Source organism: Urocampus carinirostris, chromosome 7 (assembly GCF_059441175.1).
Source record: "Urocampus carinirostris isolate Australia breed hairy pipefish chromosome 7, RoL_Ucar_1.0, whole genome shotgun sequence".
Lineage (NCBI taxonomy): Eukaryota > Metazoa > Chordata > Actinopteri > Syngnathiformes > Syngnathidae > Urocampus > Urocampus carinirostris.
Window position 1 is genome coordinate 9,205,317 of NC_142355.1, and position 18,532 is coordinate 9,223,848.

The 18,532-nt window shown below is 38.3% G+C and overlaps 1 protein-coding gene across 1 annotated transcript in view; it reads right to left on the bottom strand.

Annotated features, from left to right (window-relative positions):
* hydin (HYDIN axonemal central pair apparatus protein) overlaps window positions 1–18,532 on the bottom strand; it is a 125,134-nt gene that overhangs the window by 94,357 nt on the left and 12,245 nt on the right. Inside the window, exons 10-22 of the mRNA XM_088339667.1 lie at window positions 17,868–17,986; window positions 17,555–17,778; window positions 17,390–17,457; window positions 11,848–12,089; window positions 10,756–10,856; window positions 9,732–9,867; window positions 8,064–8,228; window positions 7,822–7,980; window positions 5,138–5,376; window positions 4,790–5,051; window positions 2,597–2,740; window positions 2,367–2,510; window positions 552–644 (exon numbers count right to left, since the gene is read on the bottom strand). Of these exons, the coding sequence (XP_088195793.1) occupies window positions 552–644; window positions 2,367–2,510; window positions 2,597–2,740; window positions 4,790–5,051; window positions 5,138–5,376; window positions 7,822–7,980; window positions 8,064–8,228; window positions 9,732–9,867; window positions 10,756–10,856; window positions 11,848–12,089; window positions 17,390–17,457; window positions 17,555–17,778; window positions 17,868–17,986 (2,096 nt within the window). The remainder of the gene's footprint in view (window positions 1–551; window positions 645–2,366; window positions 2,511–2,596; window positions 2,741–4,789; window positions 5,052–5,137; window positions 5,377–7,821; window positions 7,981–8,063; window positions 8,229–9,731; window positions 9,868–10,755; window positions 10,857–11,847; window positions 12,090–17,389; window positions 17,458–17,554; window positions 17,779–17,867; window positions 17,987–18,532) is intronic.

The window sequence follows — 18,532 nt, forward strand, 5'->3', positions numbered from 1 at the left end:
AAACCTGTCTTTTTTTCATTTTCTCTTTTTATACTTCCTATCTTTCTTAACTTCTTTATACAACATAATCATTCGTAATATAATGCAACAAACCAAGTGAGCCGTTTGAAAGCCGGATCTCTTGAATGAGTTGAGCCGAAAAAGCCCATTCTCTAAAAAGAGACGGACTTTTCACCACCCAACTCGAAAACGAAAACTCGAACTGCGAGACCAAAACAACATCTGCCGGATCTGCCTGACAAAAAGTTTGGAGTGCGGTAAATCTTTGGTTGAAAAAAAAGGTAATCGGGTAATAATGACAATTTGGTGTCAAAAAAGTTACGTCCCGGGGACGCACGTTGATTTGAGACTATGCGTCCCCAGCAAAAATGATGCGTCTAGGACGCAGGGACGCGGGCAAACGACAACCCTGCAATCATGCCCTCACCCCTTTTACCATTAAATAATAATGTATCTTTGGTACCATATCGACAATTTTGATTTCAGCTATACAGTATTACAGTGGCAAAAAAAGCTTTCCAAAAACAATCATTTAAAAAAAAAGATTTTACCTGATCCACGACTTGTGACAGCTGACCATGGAATAAAGTTGGATCAAAACATACCCACAAGTGGGTTTCTTCCCCTTGAACTAATGTCATACTCTGTGAAATTACAATAAAACAGTTGAGTTAGAGAGCTCTATTACTATAACCACAGCAGGCTATCAATAGAACCATTTTCGGTGAGGCCAAATATTATTACATATTGATCCATTTTGGGAAACACTTCTAAAAAATACAACAGCTTATATAGGAAAGATCTAAAAGAAATGATGTGCATTTGTTTGTTCACCCCAGAAAATTCACAAAGTATGTCCTTTAGTTAAATCCTTTAAACAGCTGAAATGATGTTTTTTCTTTAGGGAGAAATAAAGTTTATGGATGCTTTTATTGTGACAATATTTTTCGTCATTAGAATGAATGTGCCACAACCATTTTACATATGTGAATCAGTACATGTACATAAAAAGCCTTTGGGACATGTGTTGGACATAGCTTTAAATGTATGATCCCAGCTCATCAACTTTATCTTGTCTTGTCTTAAATGCAACTGTCAGCAGCAAAAACTCAAGTAAGAGAAAAATATGATAATAATATTTTCAATATTTTCAAGTCAAATGTTCATCATTCCGTTGGTAGATAATTTTGCTAATAGTATGTACCGTAAATTCTGGACTATAAGCCGCTACTTTTTTCCCAAACCTTCAACCCAGCGGCGCTCGAGTACAAAAGGTAAGATTTAGACCGGTGGAATATATGCGCCGAGGAAGACTGCAACTTCTTAGCTTGTGCACAAATTAAACTAGCGTAGAAATATCCTCATCATGCAAATTGCAATAAGAAAGGCACATGACGTAGATTTCAAGCTAAAAGCAAACGAGCAGTCCGATAAAGAAGGAAACAGAGCTAATGCATGTAAACTTTACTTAGCGAGCGTGTTTTTGAATAAGGGAGCGTGGAACGACGTCAATATGACAAAGTCTCTTTCCCATACTGGGGAGGACGACTTTGGTGACGTCAGTTATAAGGAGGAAGATGAGGACGGTTTACCATGGTTTCTACAAGTGTTTTATGTTTTTAACAGACCATTTTACTGTGTTGTGAGCATGTTGCTAGTAGCGTTTTGCTACCCTTCACAGGCACGGTTTGGGATGAAAGTTATAATATTATAATTAAAGCTTTGAAAACTCTATCGGTGTACCGTCTTTCTTTGTAAATATGTGTAACCGATGTATAATATGTATTTGCACCTCTATATTTTTGTAATGTATTTATTTGAGACACTTATTCTGATATGTTTTGCGAATTAAAAAAGGGGCGGAGCAAATGCGGGCTGACGGTAAGTGGGGTAAAGGTGAGACAATAGTGGATATATATTTTTTCCCATCCTTACCTTTGGAAATATAGACTTTTTTTCCTTGGATTAGTTTCAACGGGTACCCGGACTCTGCAGGTCTGCATTAAATGTTAAGTACCAGTATCATTTTCTGTTCATTTTGCCGGCTGTGGTTTTTGGACTGTGTACTTTACATTCAGTTACAGTCGCGGAACTCAAAGCCGGATTTGGGCTAATTTTGTGATTGTATTACATGTTTTAATGTGAGCGCATGCGGCTTATATATAGGTGCAGCTTGTGTAAGTACAACATCGGTTTTCCTCTTAAAATGTGGTGGGTGCGGCTTATAATCAGGTGCGCTCTATAGTCCGGAATTTACGGTACTGTTTTTCTTATATTACTATAAACAGTATTTTGATAAAATACCTAAAAAGTGCCCCAAAAAAATCATTTTTTTTTCTCTCAGTGAAACGCAGGTAACAACATACTTTAGAGTTAGCAGCTCCATAGTCTCCTCGGGCATCACACAGGGAGAAAGGAGTAGCAAGGTAGAGTTCCATAGTTAAGGAAAGAGATGACACATTCTTTAAAACCAATTCCTCGTACAGTTGGGTAAGATCTTCTCCTGGGAGCTGATAAGCCATATTGATGCAATTAAAAAAAAGGTTAGGGACAAGTAAGAGAAAGTAAACAGCATGAACACAAATTTTCGATCAACCTTTTCAATATAGAAATCAAGCTTCTGCGCAGACATTTTGAGCATTGGTGTCACAAACTGGCATGTCACCTCCACAGTAAATATATGCTCCTTAATCCCCTGAAGACCCACAATGCCGCAGCAGACCAGATACTCTCTCACAACCTGAGGAGGCAGGAAAATATTACTTGTCACAAGTAGAGGTGCAATCGATCATGACTGATTGGTAATGCATTCCGATCAATGTCTTTGGTTCGGTACACAAGAGATCGGAGCTTCACTTTCAGAAAAAAAACGTAATCTTTAAGGCACATTTGAAATTCTTCCTCAGAGTGATAATCAACAGAGAAGCTTCAGACACCATGAAAATCACAAATGTGGATGTATGTTGGACTCCCTGTCAAATATAGAAAGAAGTTAGCCAATCCGAGGGATTGGAGAGCTATTTACCGATAGCTATTCACTTTATCACAGCAGAGTAGGGGTTTTGAAGTGCGGCAAACTTTAAAATGTTTTTAATTTATTATGTTAAATGTTGATTTTTATAGACCAGTATCACGAGACTTAATTCTTAAAAGAGCGTTCGCAACACGAAAGCGGCTTTTTCTTGGGGTACGGAGCAGAAAAATTCCCTCCACACACTGGGTTGAGTGTGGTCAGATTGCTCTTCTTTGCAGTGCTTAACCATTGTTGCATGCAGGTACTTATTATGTACATTTTCATGTTTTTTTGTGTTTGCAAAAAATGAGAGAGCATTGAATAGTAAACACTTGAGAGCTCAAATTTCCCCCGGGTTGTGAAAACATGTGAATGTTCAAAATGGCATTGTACTGTGATTATTATGTACCGTAAATTCCGGACTATGAGCCGCTACTTTTTTCCCAAATTTTCAACCCCGCGGCTTATTCAGAGATGCGGCCAATTTATGTAATTTTTCTAACAGGCCGCCGGCGGCGCTCGAGTATGAGAGGTAAGATCTAGACCGGTGAAATATATGTACCGAGGAAGATCACTACTCATGAGCGTAAACATACCCTTGTCGTGCAAATTGCACAAAATGGGCTCATGACGCAGCCACTATGTCATAGGCAGTCGGGAGTATTGCTGGAATGTATTAGAGTAAGGGAGCTTGGAACGAAATCATCATGACAATGTTTGTTTCCGACATTTAGAAAGACAACTTAGATATCTTTACTAATAAGGAAGAAGCGGATTATCTGCCGTGTTTCTTTCGATTACGGCTTTTATTTCCTTAACAGACAAAAGAACAGGTATGCGAGCGTCTTTTTAGTAGCGTGAGGCTACCTCCCAAAGGCACGGTTTAGGATGAAAGTTATATTATTATTATTAAAGCTTTGAAAACTCTCTCGATGTACCGTCTTTCTTTGTAAATATGTGTAATATGTATTTGCAACTGTATATTTTTGTTATGTAGCAAACGCCAACGCTGATGGGAAAGTGGGGACCGGTAAAAGTGAGTTTTTGTGGACACGGCGGACAATAATGGATATATATTTTTCCCACCCTTACCTTTGGAAATATACACTTTTTTTCCTTGGATTACTGTGAACAGGCACCCAGAATCTGCAGGTCTGCAACAAATTTTAAATACCTATATAATTTTGTGTTCATTTTGGCGGCTGTAATTTTTAGACTGTGTGCTCCAAAGAAGGACATTTAGTTTCAATTGCGGGACTTGAAGTTTGGCTTGGATTAATCTTGTGTTTGTTTGGTGTGGGTTCATGCGGCTTATATACAGGTGCAGCTTCTGTATGGACAAAATCGGTTTTCCCCTTAAAATGTGATGGGTGCGGCTTATAATCAGGTGCGCTCTATAGTCCGGAATTTACGGTAATTGAATTTGGTAGACAACTGCATACTATACACATAAGATTCCATGTATATCATGTGGACATATAGACATCCGTCATAATTCCTAATCTTGAATATATCATAAACCTGATGTATTTCAATGCATTTCCAGGGATTTTGATATTTTGGGGCGGGGGGGCTTTTGTTATGTTTACCCTTCTTCAATATGTATTCGGGTTACGAAGCTACTCCCACAACAAATTTAATTCGTAAGTAGAGGTACGACTGTATATGTATTGCTTGAGCATGTAAGCAGACTGTGTATTGTTCAATGCCGCAATAATCAAAGCATTGTGTAAAATTTGTACGGGAAAGCGCCTTTTGGGACTCCTCCGTTTTCACCTTGGGGGAATCAGAAGCTCCTTTCAGCAACATCTCAACAGAGCCTCCCGGGAAAAGTTCCATTCGTGTTGGGCTAATGCTGAAAACAGGTTTGTCTTCAGTGTGGGATGCGAACAACCCATTGGTAAGAGAATCTCTCTTTTTTGCAGCTGAGATGGCAGGCAGGAAAGTACGACCCGGCGAGCAATCCGTCTTCCAATAAAGTCGGTGTACTCTTTGGCCATAATTGGTCACCTTGAAAGTGAATTCAATCGATCCGTGGCTTAGGATACACACACAAAAAACAATCAATCTCTGATGTGAAATGCTTTGAAGTTAAACATGAATTGTTGAATTAATTTATACCACCTGAAATGTGTGCCAAGGTCGAGGTTTGGATGCAAAGGTTTGTCCGTGACAATTGTCGTACCCGTGCCCGTCGCAGACAAGGCAACAGTGTGACTTTGGCTACCTTGGATGTAAATGTCAAGTTCGTCTTGAAACATGAGTGTGTCTTTCAAATTGGCCACAACCTTAAGCTCCAGTCGGCCTTGTGGTGGCACTTCTCCTTCACTGGGCTCAACACGCCAAGGGGACTTTTGTTGGTTCTGGGAAAAAACAATCAGCACTTTAATTTATGCCTGAGATACGACTAGACATTAAATAGTCCTTTCCATGTATCTAAATTATGTGCATTTCCATAGTACAAGATGAGCTACCTTATATCCAAATCTGAGAAATGCATAATGCATTAGTTAGTCCTATTTGTGACTATGCCAGAGGGTTCAAACACACGGCCCGCAGACAAAATCAGACCCACCAACAGATTTAATCCGAGATGCGATACATTGATTATAGCATCAGAAAACATGAGCCATTATTTCAAACAAAGTCTCTTGCCTAAAACAGCGTGGAGAAGTCACAGACGTGCTGTTTAAAACAATTGTGTGTAGATGTTGTTTTCATACAAACATTTGATTCTTACTACACTTTTCATCACCATCGATTCGAAACTAAAGGCCAGCACCTCGATTCAAAAAACAGAGCAATGGAAGCTGGGTGTCTTTACAGATGTTTTCACACACTAAGGTCAATTCTATAAAAGTCATTAAATCTTAAGGTGAAATATCCCATATTCAGGCAATATTTTGAATTAAAATTGAATAAAAAGCAAAAGAACCTTTCTTAGGCTCCAGGTACTGAATTTTTAAGTCGTGATTGTGTTATATTTTGTGACTCTAGTAATTTGCTTGAGTTTCCTGAGTTGAAGAAACAAAGTGAAAATTTTAAAAAAAATCATCTTATGCTTTGTTATGAAATCTAATGAAATTATCTGCATTTATATAGCGCTTTTCAAGTCAAGACTTCCCAAAGCGCTTTACAATATGCACCACATTTCCCAATAGCGGACTTGCAGCCATGTAAGGCGCTAACCTGCTTATTGGGGGTATTAGGGGTTCAGTGTCTAACCCAAGGACACTTCGACATGTAACACGGAGGAGCCGGGATTCGAACTGCGATCTTTTGATCCCCAGACGGGCGCTCTACCTCCTGAGCTACTGCCACCCCAGTAAATGCAAAGTTTTTTAAACATTACAAAATGTTTGTGAAAGAAAAAAAGAAAAGAAAAAAAGGCATCAAGAATTAAATCTTAAGCACCGAATTATAATCGCAATCAAATTTTTGAAAAAGTCCAAGCCCTACAACTAAGGCACACTTTTTATGCCAATCATTTATGATTATGCCTTGCGTGATGTTTTTATTTTATTTCATTTTTACCATGGAGTACCAGAGTTGAAACTAGTTCGTCACGCCTGATCTAAACTCACATTTTCACATATATTTACCGTAAATTCCGGACTATAAGCCGCTACTTTTTTCCCAAATGTTCAGCCCTGCGGCTTATTCAGTGAAGTGGCCAATTTATGTAATTTTTCTAACGGCCATCAGCGGCGCTGGAGTATAAAAGGTAAGATTAAGACCAGTAGAATATGTGCGCCAAGAAAGACTGCAACCTCTAAGTTTAAGCATACATTGTCTGTAAAGGTCAGGTACGTTCCGATAATGATGAGAACGCCCTTGATGGCGAAAGTTATGAGGAGGAAGTTGAGGACGATCTTACGTGTATTTCACAATTGCTTTGAAAACTCTCTCGGTGTACCGTCTTTCTTCGTAAATATGTGTAACCATGTATAATATGTATTTGCAACTGTATATTTTTGTAATGTATTCATTTTAGAGATTTATTCTGTTATGGGTTCTACGGACGAATGAAAAAGAAGGGGCGGAGCACATGCGGGCTGATGGGAATTGGGGTAAAGCTGAGTTACCGGTAGATCTGTCTGTTGTTGCAGCGGACAATAGTGGATATATATTTTTCCCACCCTTAACTTTGGAAATATACATTTTGTTTCCTTAGATTACTTTCAACAGGACCTGGACTTTACAAGTCTGCATCGTACGTTAATTATGGGTATCATTTTCCAATTATGATGCCAACTGTGATTCTAAAATTGTGTATCTATGCAGTTACAATCGTGGAGCTTACAGCCAGGTCTGGGTTAAACTTGTTATTGTGTCACAAGTTTTAATGCGGGCGCACGCGGCTTATAATAATAATAATAATTTCCTTGTATTGTCATTCTGTGTAACAATGTACACAGAACGAAATGTCGATTGCACCTGACCCGTTGTAGCGAGCCGATGCAGCCGCAGCCAACAGAGGGCGCCGCCGACCACTTTTTAAGTCTTAGGAATGACTCGGCCGGGGCGCGAACCCGAACCACATGGGTGCGGCTCGTGTAAGAGCAAAAGTAGTAGGTCACCGAAAAAATGGTGAGTGCGGCTTATAATCAGGTGCGCTCTATAGACCGGAATTTACGGTAGATCTCTAATTTGGAAAACCTGGATGGAAAATAGAAAGTCAAACAGAACATATAGATTGGATCACATATTCATCTCATGAACATTTGGTCCTGGGAAAAATGTATTTCAAACGCATTTATCTTGAAAATACACAAAAATATACAAAAAAAGCTAATATGAAATTGTACCATGTACGCTGCGAAGTATGCAGGGATCGGTGCTTGGTTGAACAGAGGAATGATTTTAGTAACGTCTGTCAGAACTGGTATTTTGCCAAATTCCAGCTGTTGACTCTGGCACTGAAGGTGAACTATAGGACCACGCCCAATGCATGACAAAGAAACCTCCTATAGGAAAGATTAACAATAAGCAAATACTATATGTAGGACAGAGTGGAAAATACAGGGAAACAATGTTTTCACTCACGTACCAGTGGTGGGTAAATGCTGCCAAACAGAGCAATGTAAAGAGTGTGATGTTGCCTTCCCACATTCTTCACGAGAAGAAAAACAGGAAGATCTGCTGAGCTGTGTGGGGAAATCACTCCTCTGGATAAGGAACTACCAAATATCAGTGACGGTTCCTCCTCATATTCCTGAAGATGCAGAAAATTCAATTGACAGTTAGTCACAGTCAATGTTCCCTGTAATTTTCCACAGGTCTGAGCGTTCACACAAAGTCGGTGAGCAACGCTTGAAACAACAGTGAGCAACGGCAATCCCAAGTGTGGCAACTGAGTCATTATCAAACATGTCCAAAACTTTTGCTGAGTTTCCGGCAATGCAAAAAAAAATTCACTTTTGAATGAATTGACTAATGTATTATTGCAAAGGTTGTACGGCCTACAAACGTCATTTGTTTTTACAACAATTCTTTCACAAGATTTTCATTTCTTTTTTTTCCTGGTATCTTTTGTCGCATACTACTAACATTTTGGGGGGCTTATTTAGTCGGTTGCACGATACACAACTGTATTTAATCACATGTTTTTAGTGGAAGTACAATGCTGGCAACAAGATTGACTTAGTATAATTGGAAATTATTTGAATGCAACACAAACCTTTTCTTCTTTTTCCCTGTTTTTTTTTTCTTTTTTTAAATGCCTTTTAAAAAAATGTCATTGTGTTTATTTTTTTCCTAGCTGTTACTTTTTTCTTTTTGTTCTCTATTTACGTTTTTCCTTTGTTTCTTTCTTTTCTTTTTTTCTGGATTTTTTCTGGATTTTTCCTTCTTCTTTCTCTTCCTTTTGTTTTTTTTCTTCTCAGCTTTACACAACTTTTTCATTTTGGTATTTTTTTCTTTTGTGTTCTATTCCCCCTTCCTTTAAGTCATTTTGTGCATAATTTTACACAATATTTGGTAATATAGGGATGAAAGAAGCAAAAACTACCTGAAAAGCCGTTTAGGACCCGAAAGATCCGGTTCCTTTTAGTGAGCCGGGCCGAAGAAGCCGGTTCTCAAAAAACTTTAAAAACTAACACACGGGTCACAGTTATATATTTCTGCATGAGAATAACACGCTATAACAAATAGTTGTGTTATACAACAACAACAAAATTATCAATGGTGAAACAATGAAAATGATCATTTTGAAACTACCTAGCAGGGGTGGGCTGATTGATTTAAATATCAATATTATTTATACTTGGATCAGCTCAATACTTTTGTCCTGGGTTACGCAACTCCTCTACAAAAAATTGTATCGTTCACACGATTTCAACTTTCTGACTTTGTTTTCAAAAAATTGCAAAATGAAAGGTATAATTCTCATATTGACATTGTTAGATTTGTATTTCTGTTACATTGCTCCTTTTTTTGGTTTGACTTTGCTTTGGAAGAAGCTGAAATAAAATAATGTATTCTGTTGATACAGTTAAAGTTTGCATTGTAATTAATTATATATATATATATATATATATATATATATATATATATATATATATATATATATATATATATATATATATATATATATATATATATATATATATATATATATATACTGTATAAGATTTGTATTCGTATATAAATTACAAGTATCACCCATGCCAAATATCTGGTAAATTCATTTATTTTTAGGTACAACAAAGTTCTTTACCTGCTCCAGCATGCCATAGCAGACCGGCAGAGAGCTTATATTCGTCAGACGCACTTTTTTCTCATACGGGTGGTTGAGAAAGCACTTCTGAAAATCCAACACTGGAGTCTCCACCATGATCTCTGGAATAACACACCTGGCCACAGTGCAGAGGGAAAATTAAGAAAATGTTTCTTTGCCTCACTTGCTGATTTCAACTTGTTAAAGAATGTTTACTTCATAATTACTTTAGCCGTGGTTACCGGTAATTGAAATCTCGAAGCAGGAGATTTGAAACGATTTATTTAGAAAGAGGGGGAACAAAGTGCTATAGGTGTAGCATTCAGTGCATAAAATAGTTTTGTACCGTATTTTCCGGACTATACGTCGCTGTTTTTTTAGTAGTTTGGCCAGGGACCATTTATATTTCGGTAAGACTAACAGTATCTCTGAAATTATTAACACATTATTACATCATTGAGTTTTATATTCTTATTACCGGTACTATATATATCTTCATATGATACTTTCACATTAAAACGCAAGACGGTGCTCTAGGCCTGTGTTGATCATTTTAACCTTGACAGCGACGTAAAATCGGAGGGAGAAAACCGGTGCATTGTCGACCTACCGGGAGTAATTTACCGGTAAAAGTGACACAGAAGATGATGATTTGATTGCAAAATCGTCCAATATGGTAAATTATATTGCCCATTTGCCCAAGTATGTATTTGTTAAAAGAAAAACATATTATTAATATGTGCAAAATTGTTGAACATATGCCACGTGCTCTATATTATTATTTTGTAAATTTAAAGGATTTTTTATTTTTATTCTATTGGATAAAACAAGTTAAACGTGTAATAAAATGAGAAAAATGCTATTTTTGGATGATATTGGATGAAAAAATATATAATAACATAAATAACAAAAATGCAATATTACGGTAATCATAAAATAAACATTTAAGCGATTTGAATGTGATTTTTCGGTCATTTTTACATCGACTGCTGGCTTCAGCTTATCCCCTACATTTGTTCTTTACCTTGCAATAATGGGCAAGGCCATGATCTCTTTTCCAACACCCTCAACATCTACAACCAGAGCCACTCTGTAATGTTTGACTGTGTTGGAGCACAGTGACACCTGTTGAGAAAACGCACATGAAAATATTGAAAAAAATAGGAAGATGGACACATATAGTCAGACAGTGGGTTTCAATATAATGCCCGGCAAAAGTTAAGGGTTAGGGTTAGACCTTACCTAAACCTAACCCCATCGTAGGCTAACTGTATGCTTTTCTTTCATTTTATAATGTAAAAAAAAAATCGAGCCATGTGAAACTGGCTCCAGTTCTTTCTTGTCGCTAAGCTAATACTCACCCAGAATTACAAAAAGGAGAGATAGACAGTTGAGTGCAGCAGCTCGTCAAGTCAAGTCAAGTCAAATTTATTTATATAGCCCTTAATCAATTACCTGATCTTAAACCAACATGCGGACAAGGAACAACTCAAAAACCTCAGCGTGAGGAAAAAGAGAAACCTTGAGAAGGGACCTCACAAGTGGTATCCTCCTTTCAGGATGACCAGGGTGAATTACTACTGCTACAAACTATGTCTTTATCAGAAGCCAATTTACTCAAAATAATAAAGTAGAGTGAACTTGCTTTTGTTATATGCGTTTTAAATCTCTCAGCCTAGTTGCTTCATCTGTTAGAAACTGTTTTTAAACTGAATTTTTCTAAAAACACTTAAAGGCCTTTTTTTCATTTGAGATGAATGAAAAAATCTGCATTTTTCCCTTTTTTTTTCTTTTGGGAGAACATTTTTGTTTTACTATTTGGGTATTTGGGTTTTACACATTTCCGATTTTTGGTTTTGGACCTAAATATTCTTTTGGGTGCATCCCTCTTATAACATGATGCTAGTTATTTATGAGATTCGACACAATATTTTCTTTGCCATCCAATGGAATTGGTTGTGGATGCAATAAAATACTAAATTAGTTTAAAAAATAAATAATAAATATATAAGTATACCCACCCCAAAAAGACCAAAATGAGTGAGAGAAAGGGAGATCAATGTTACAAAAATGAAAAGTAAGCAGGACAGAAACTAAACGGAGAACTAAACAGTACCTTGATGCTGACGTTGGCCATGGCTCGCAGTGTTCCCATAGCCGGATTGACATTAAACTCGACAGGCATTTCGCGGACATCGCGACTGGCACTGCCTTGCCAGTTGTTTCTACACAACTCGCACACTTGTTGGTCACTGGTCACACTGGGAGGGCCCATTCCATCACCCACAACACGCAGGTTAAAGTTCATTGGAACAAAAGATGTGTTAAAGAGGGAGCACATTTCTGATTGTGGGAAACCTGAAAAATACAAAAACACGGAAATCAATTCAAATAGGGACATCTTTACAACATGAAACAGGGTGCTGAATGTGAATTAAAAGTATTTTCTTTCTTTCTTTCTTGCAAAGCGTTAGATCGCAGGGGTTAACTGTCCCAATTAGCTGTAAAACTCATGCTTGTATATTTGCTTAAAAAGATGGTACTACACTGGATTTGGACAATGAGGAAAGATATTTTAGTTTGAACCCTGAACAAAAAGGGGTAAATATTAAACATATCACTTGGATCGGATCAATAGTATTGTGTAGGGTGGTTACTGAAATCTGGGAAGGGATTTTTACCCCATCTTCTTCTAATTATATATACAGATAGTGTGATGAATTCAAAATAGTTTAAACAATTTCACTACCATTGACGACTATACATGTCAATCCTATATTTTCCAATTAAGAATGTTTTCAGTATATGTGTTAAAGGTAACATCCATCCATCCATCCATTATCTTCACTGTTCATCCTCAGTGGGGTCACGGGCACACAGGGACAAACAACTCACTCGCTCAGTCACACCTAGGGACAATGTGGACTAGTCAATTAACCTGACATGCATGTTTTTGGAATATGGGAGGAAACCGGAGTGCCCGGAGGAAACCCACGCAGGCATGAGGAGAACATGCAAACTCTGCACTGGAAGGATAGTAGCTGAATTTGATCTCATGACCTTAAACCTGTACCGTGGACGCGCTAACCACTCATCCCCCGTGCCGCTAAAGGTAACATATTCTATAAATTATTATCTCTTGCAAACCTCCAGGACCCTACCTTATAACTTAATTAATATAAAAAAGAAATAATTTTCTAAATGCGTCTTTGTTGAAGCCTTTAGGAATTTAACAAATTCTGATATCACTATGTGGCTCATTTACAAACAAGTCTTCTTACTTTTTTTGCCAAATATATTAAAAAGTGCAAAGCAGCATTGTTAACTTTAGCATTAGTTATTAAAACCAGCACATTCTGTACTTGAATGTGAAGTTGTCAAAACGATAGGGATTGGTGGCATTCCTCGAAGTCTTAAATAATCCCCCATTCATCGCGGTTAATGGGGACCAAAACCCTGCTGCGATGTGCCAACATATGCAAAGTAGCGACCCCATTTTTAACATGTGCTCAATTGCCCCTTGCAAAAAAAGTTGACCGGGAATAATGGTTTGCAGCATTATGGGTGCAGTTAATTTTAGGTAAAAAGAGGGCAAAAAAGAGACGCCAAAATTTTCTCTCTTGGGCCACCACTCTTAGCAGAAAAGTGATAAAGGATCACATTTAGGACTGTGCTGTATGGGATTGGGGAGAATGGATCAAGACTGCCCGAGTACAATCGTTTTAAGCGGAAAACACGGCAACAGCTTATAAAAGCCACCAGCCATGACCAAAGTGTGTTCTGTTGGTAGCAATATTCGACCAGGGATAATGGATCATGGCTACACGATTGTAGTCCAATAGCAGCAATAAGCTATATTTTTCAACTCGCAATGCACTGAGGTCACAAAGTTTTGTAATGAGGGCAAACAGATAAATTGGAAAGCTCTTCTTCCATTGAGTAATAATATGTTTTCGTGACTAAGGCCTTCAATTATGCAGGTATAAATTGGCAAACAGAATACAGTAAATTAGAGAGGTCTTCTTCCATTGAGTAATCATATTTTTCGTGACTCAGGCCTTTAGTTATGCAGGTATAAACTGCTTGCATTATTTATCTAAAGCAACCAAGTCCAGCAGGGGGGCCAGTTACAGCACGTGATCAATTTTTTACCAGCCCGCGGCCTCTGTAAAAAAAAACATCAATAAGTGGGCCGCAATATAAAATAAAATTGTCCCATTACAACAGATAATGGCTGTAGCCCTTTGGCCACCTTGCCCTTGGCTTTCAGTGAGAATTTTAGCCCACCCCATTTTCGACATGGTTACTGTTGAATAAAAAAGAAAGTTGACTGTGAGGGCCGCCGCTTTAAGGACAAGTTAAAATTGGAGTATTTATTTTACCCAAATCTGAAACTACAGCATCTGCCTAATTTACCAAGAGATTGTGGCTGTATTCAATTTTTTCCCAGCACACAACTGGCGCGAAACTGAAAGTGGATGTAGTTGTATTTACTTATTACAGTTTTGCCTCAACACCTTTTGCAATAAATTAATACAAACATGGGCCACGTGTAACATATTTTGGTGGCCAATTTTTATGTTTGCTCATTTTCACAAAAAAAGATGTGATCTATCAACTTCATTTCAATGTGATCAAGAAAAAAAGAGCGAGCATTACAGAGAGAGAAAGGAGCCATGTTGGTTATTATTTTATTCTTCCTGACTTGTTTTAGCTGCTGCTGATTATGACCAAAACCCAATGTTTAAAAACGCCAAAATTCCTATTTTGGCAGGGAATAATAGCTGAATTTATCATTACATAATTGCTGAATAGAAACTTCAAATCTGCCGTTGTGGTTTCTGCAACTTAAGTAAACCAGCCAAACATCCAATCAAAAGGCTGGAATGCCAGAAAGCTAAAAGAAACATCCACTTTTGGGGGTCAATCACAAGATGGAACCACTTGGCGTGAGATTGAACCGTTTTGGAGGTGGTTCCAAGGGGAATATCCATTAGACCCCTGCTGCACGCAAAAAGTCGAATGGAAAAGTCAGAATCTGGGTCATACAAAGGGCATAATGAACTAGTACTGAGGAAAAGAGGCTTCAACTTTTTCAGTTGCCATGGCAACATACTTGATGAACTGGAATGACAAGAGCATCCCTACAAAACAGTTAAAATTGTGTTTCGGTGGATGATGCCACAAACATAAAGCTGTAGTTATGGTGTATACTTTGCTCTCAAGGGTCATTTAAGGCAAGTCGCATTTATTTGTATAGTATTTAATCCCAGAGTCTCAAAAGGCTGCACAAGGCCATGGTTAACTTAGTTAGAACATACCCCGATCCCAAACCTACATGAAAAACTAATGGCAGCATGAGGAAAATTAAGAAACTTTCAAAAGAACCACACTTGAGGTACTCACTCTTCAAGGACTGAAGTGGGAATTAAGTGGGCATTAAGAACTACTTCAAATGTTTACGATAAAGCTTGAAAATATGAAATGAAATGATCTGCATTTATATAGCGCTTCAAGTCAATGACTTCCCAAATCACTTTAGAATGTGCTTCACATTTCCCAATAGCGGCCTTGCAGCCATGTAAGGCGCTAACCTGCTTATTGTGGGTATTAGGGGTTCAGTGTCTTACCCAAGGACACTTCGACATGTAACACGGACTGCGATCTCTTGATCCCAAGACGAGTGCTCTACCTCCTGAGCTACTGCCGCCCCTTAACAGTGATACAATTATTCATATAACTATCATGTTGCAATTGTGGCTTGTGTGACTTTTATTATAAGATGTAGGAAGAATCTTTTTTTTTTTTTCTGGACTATAAACTACCGCTTTTTCCCCTTTAAAAAGACAACAACCAAAACGTATTGACTCGAGAATAGTATGTTATTCTAAGGCTGCTTTATTTTAAATCAAGACTAAGGCCCAATCCCATTCCTATCACTTGGCCCTGAGAACCCTCCAGTGAGGTCCCTCCATAGGGAAGTCCCCTCAGTGAGTGGAGTGCAAAGTGAAGATTGTCCCCTAAGAAATTGGACGGGACTTAAGTCTTTGGGGGTAAATTAACCACTCCAATTAGATTGCTGTTTTGGTACTAGCCAGCCACTCGCAGTTTTAAACAAGCACGTTTCGTGTTTGTTTAAATATTCTGGAGACGGATTGTGTTTCGCGTGTAAAAATGGAGTGCGCGATTAAAACCCACTGCTTTGTAATGTCAAATAGCATGTATGAATTTAAGCCAGGAGCGATTTCAGGTTCAGAGCTTTATGGGGTTCTTAGCACCTAGAGTGAGACTGGTTAATTTTATTTTACATTCCACTTACAGTTAAAATAGGAGGAGGTTGTGTGTGTTTCTTAATAGTTACTGTGGGTAATAGACTCTCATCTGTGAGTGATGCGCTTTTATAGAAAAAAACTGGAAATGTCCATGCTGGTGCTGAGAGGATGACCACACACGTAAGCTAGGCTGATCATTGTTGCATTCGATTCAATGCAGCTAAAATGAGGACTAAAATCTGTTGATAGTAACAAAGTCTTGGTATTGTGTGGTAAAATAGTTGTTCAACATAACGACTGTATTACATTCTTTCCCCGTAATACACTGGAGTCTCCACAGACTCTGCCGCTATGCCGCAACTGACAGTAGCCAAGCACAAGAGGAGCGGGGTAGGGGGGCGAGAGTGGCGCTAGGAATCAAATACACTCTAACATTTCAAGGCCATGGAGTATTCCCAAACCTGATTTGTTCACATGTTTGTTTTGCTTTACTTTATGTCTGTTTTATCTAGCGTTTTTCATCATTGTTAATTAAGCCTATCCTGTTATCCTGTAATCAAGGAAAATGAGTATTAAACTTCCCTAATTTTGGCAGTGCTTGGGTTGAATCTGGGGGTGCCCGAGCACCCCAAGACAGGCTGGTTACCCCCGTGCTTTGAAACAAACATACAGCTTGTAGAAAGATGCAGCTATTTTATGGATTTTCCCAAACAACAACCATGGGCGTTTGAGCGAGAAATTTAAGGGAGATATAAGTGGAGTATGAAATGAAATGAAATGATTTGCATTTATATAGCGCTTTTCAAGTCAATGACTTCCCAAAGCGCTTTACAATGTGCTCCACATTTCCCAATAGCGGCCTTGCAGCCATGTAAGGCGCTAACCTGCTTATTGGGGGTATTAGGGGTTCAGTGTCTTACCCAAGGACACTTCGACATGTAACACGGAGGAGCCGGGATTCGAACTGGGATCCCTTCATCCCAAGACGAGCGCTCTACCTCCTGAGCTACTGCCGCCCCAGTATATGTGGCAGGCTCTAGTTTGGACCATTAATTTTGTAAAATGTTATTAAAAAACTGCATATGACGCAACTTTCTGTGCCATGTTAGTGCTGATATGAGACATATATTACTGCAAGGTTTCTGCTGTGTTACCGAGATGTTACTTGTTAAAAGAAAAGGTCTCATATGAAAACCATGAAAACCTTTTGTGAACCATCTTTCTCTGTAAATGTCAAATCTTACAACGAGGGCACCTGCAGTTAACAAAAGCTTTACAAAACCTATTTTTTTCTAATCCATGCATACTGGATGCGGCTAATAATCAGGTGCGCGTTATACATTGTGAAAATTAAAACATCAACACAATCTTTAAAGATATACTAACCATAGGCAACATCACCAAAATTGAGTTCTGAAACATTGAAGTGAAAAGTGGGCCCAATAACACAGCCCCTGAAAAACAATACACAGATATTAACCATCAAGAGACAATTTGATCAAAGTCTGAGAGTTGTGTGACAGTATGAAAGGTTTAAAAGCGAAATGTCACCTGAAAGTAAGAGTAAGTGGAAGAGGTTGCCCTGTGACAAGAAGCTGCAATCCCTCCGAGAAACGTCCTAAAATGTTACTGCGGAAGGTAACTTTAATCACAAGGGAAGCCCCGGAGCAAACGACGCCTTTCTGGGGAGTGAAGAAGAAAAATTGACCAAAAGTGGTACTCGGGTTTGAAAACTCAAATGGGGCATCAATCAGTCCCTGGTTGGTCAGCTGCACCTGCAGGGATAAAAAAAAACAAAGATTTAGTGATCGTATTAAAGTTATACATCACACTGACTATAGATATTCTCTGAAGGTATTTTTACCTCATATGAGACAATGTGACCGATGAAAATGTTTTTCATATCCATCAGAGTACAGTTGATTTGCATTGCTGGTCCCAATCCCTCGCCCTTGACCATCAGGGGGATGCGAGTTTTTTTACCTGAAGGTGCAATATAAGATGCCTAAGTCTTTTCAATGCACATGAGACAAAGAAGTCGGACATAACAAGAAAGAGGCGGGGCAAATTGGTGTTTTAACGTAAAGGTTAAATGATTCCCAATTTTGCAGATACATCCCCGCCAAGGAGGGTAGGCCAACACAGCAATGGGGGCAAAATTAGAAACAAATACATAAACAAATACAAAAATAAATTAGAAAAAAAATAATAATAATAAACAAATAAAAAAATGCTCTATGGTTGATAAATGGTAGTAAGCATATGCAGCTACAGTGGCTGGTTTGAAGTGGTGTGTGGCTTTGGCGACATCCAGTGGACATTTTTAAAACTGCAGGTTATTAAAAGTCATTTTTCTTATGCTTCTTTCAGCATCGTCTTGTGAGCTGAATTAAAATCTTTTGGCTGGTGTTTGATTTGGTTTGTGGACATGGTGGTGTGTCGTATAAATGGTTGTACATGAATATAAGTTGGAGGAGTTAATCGATGAGTGACAAGGAAAATGTGGATAGCTGATCTAACGCATATTAT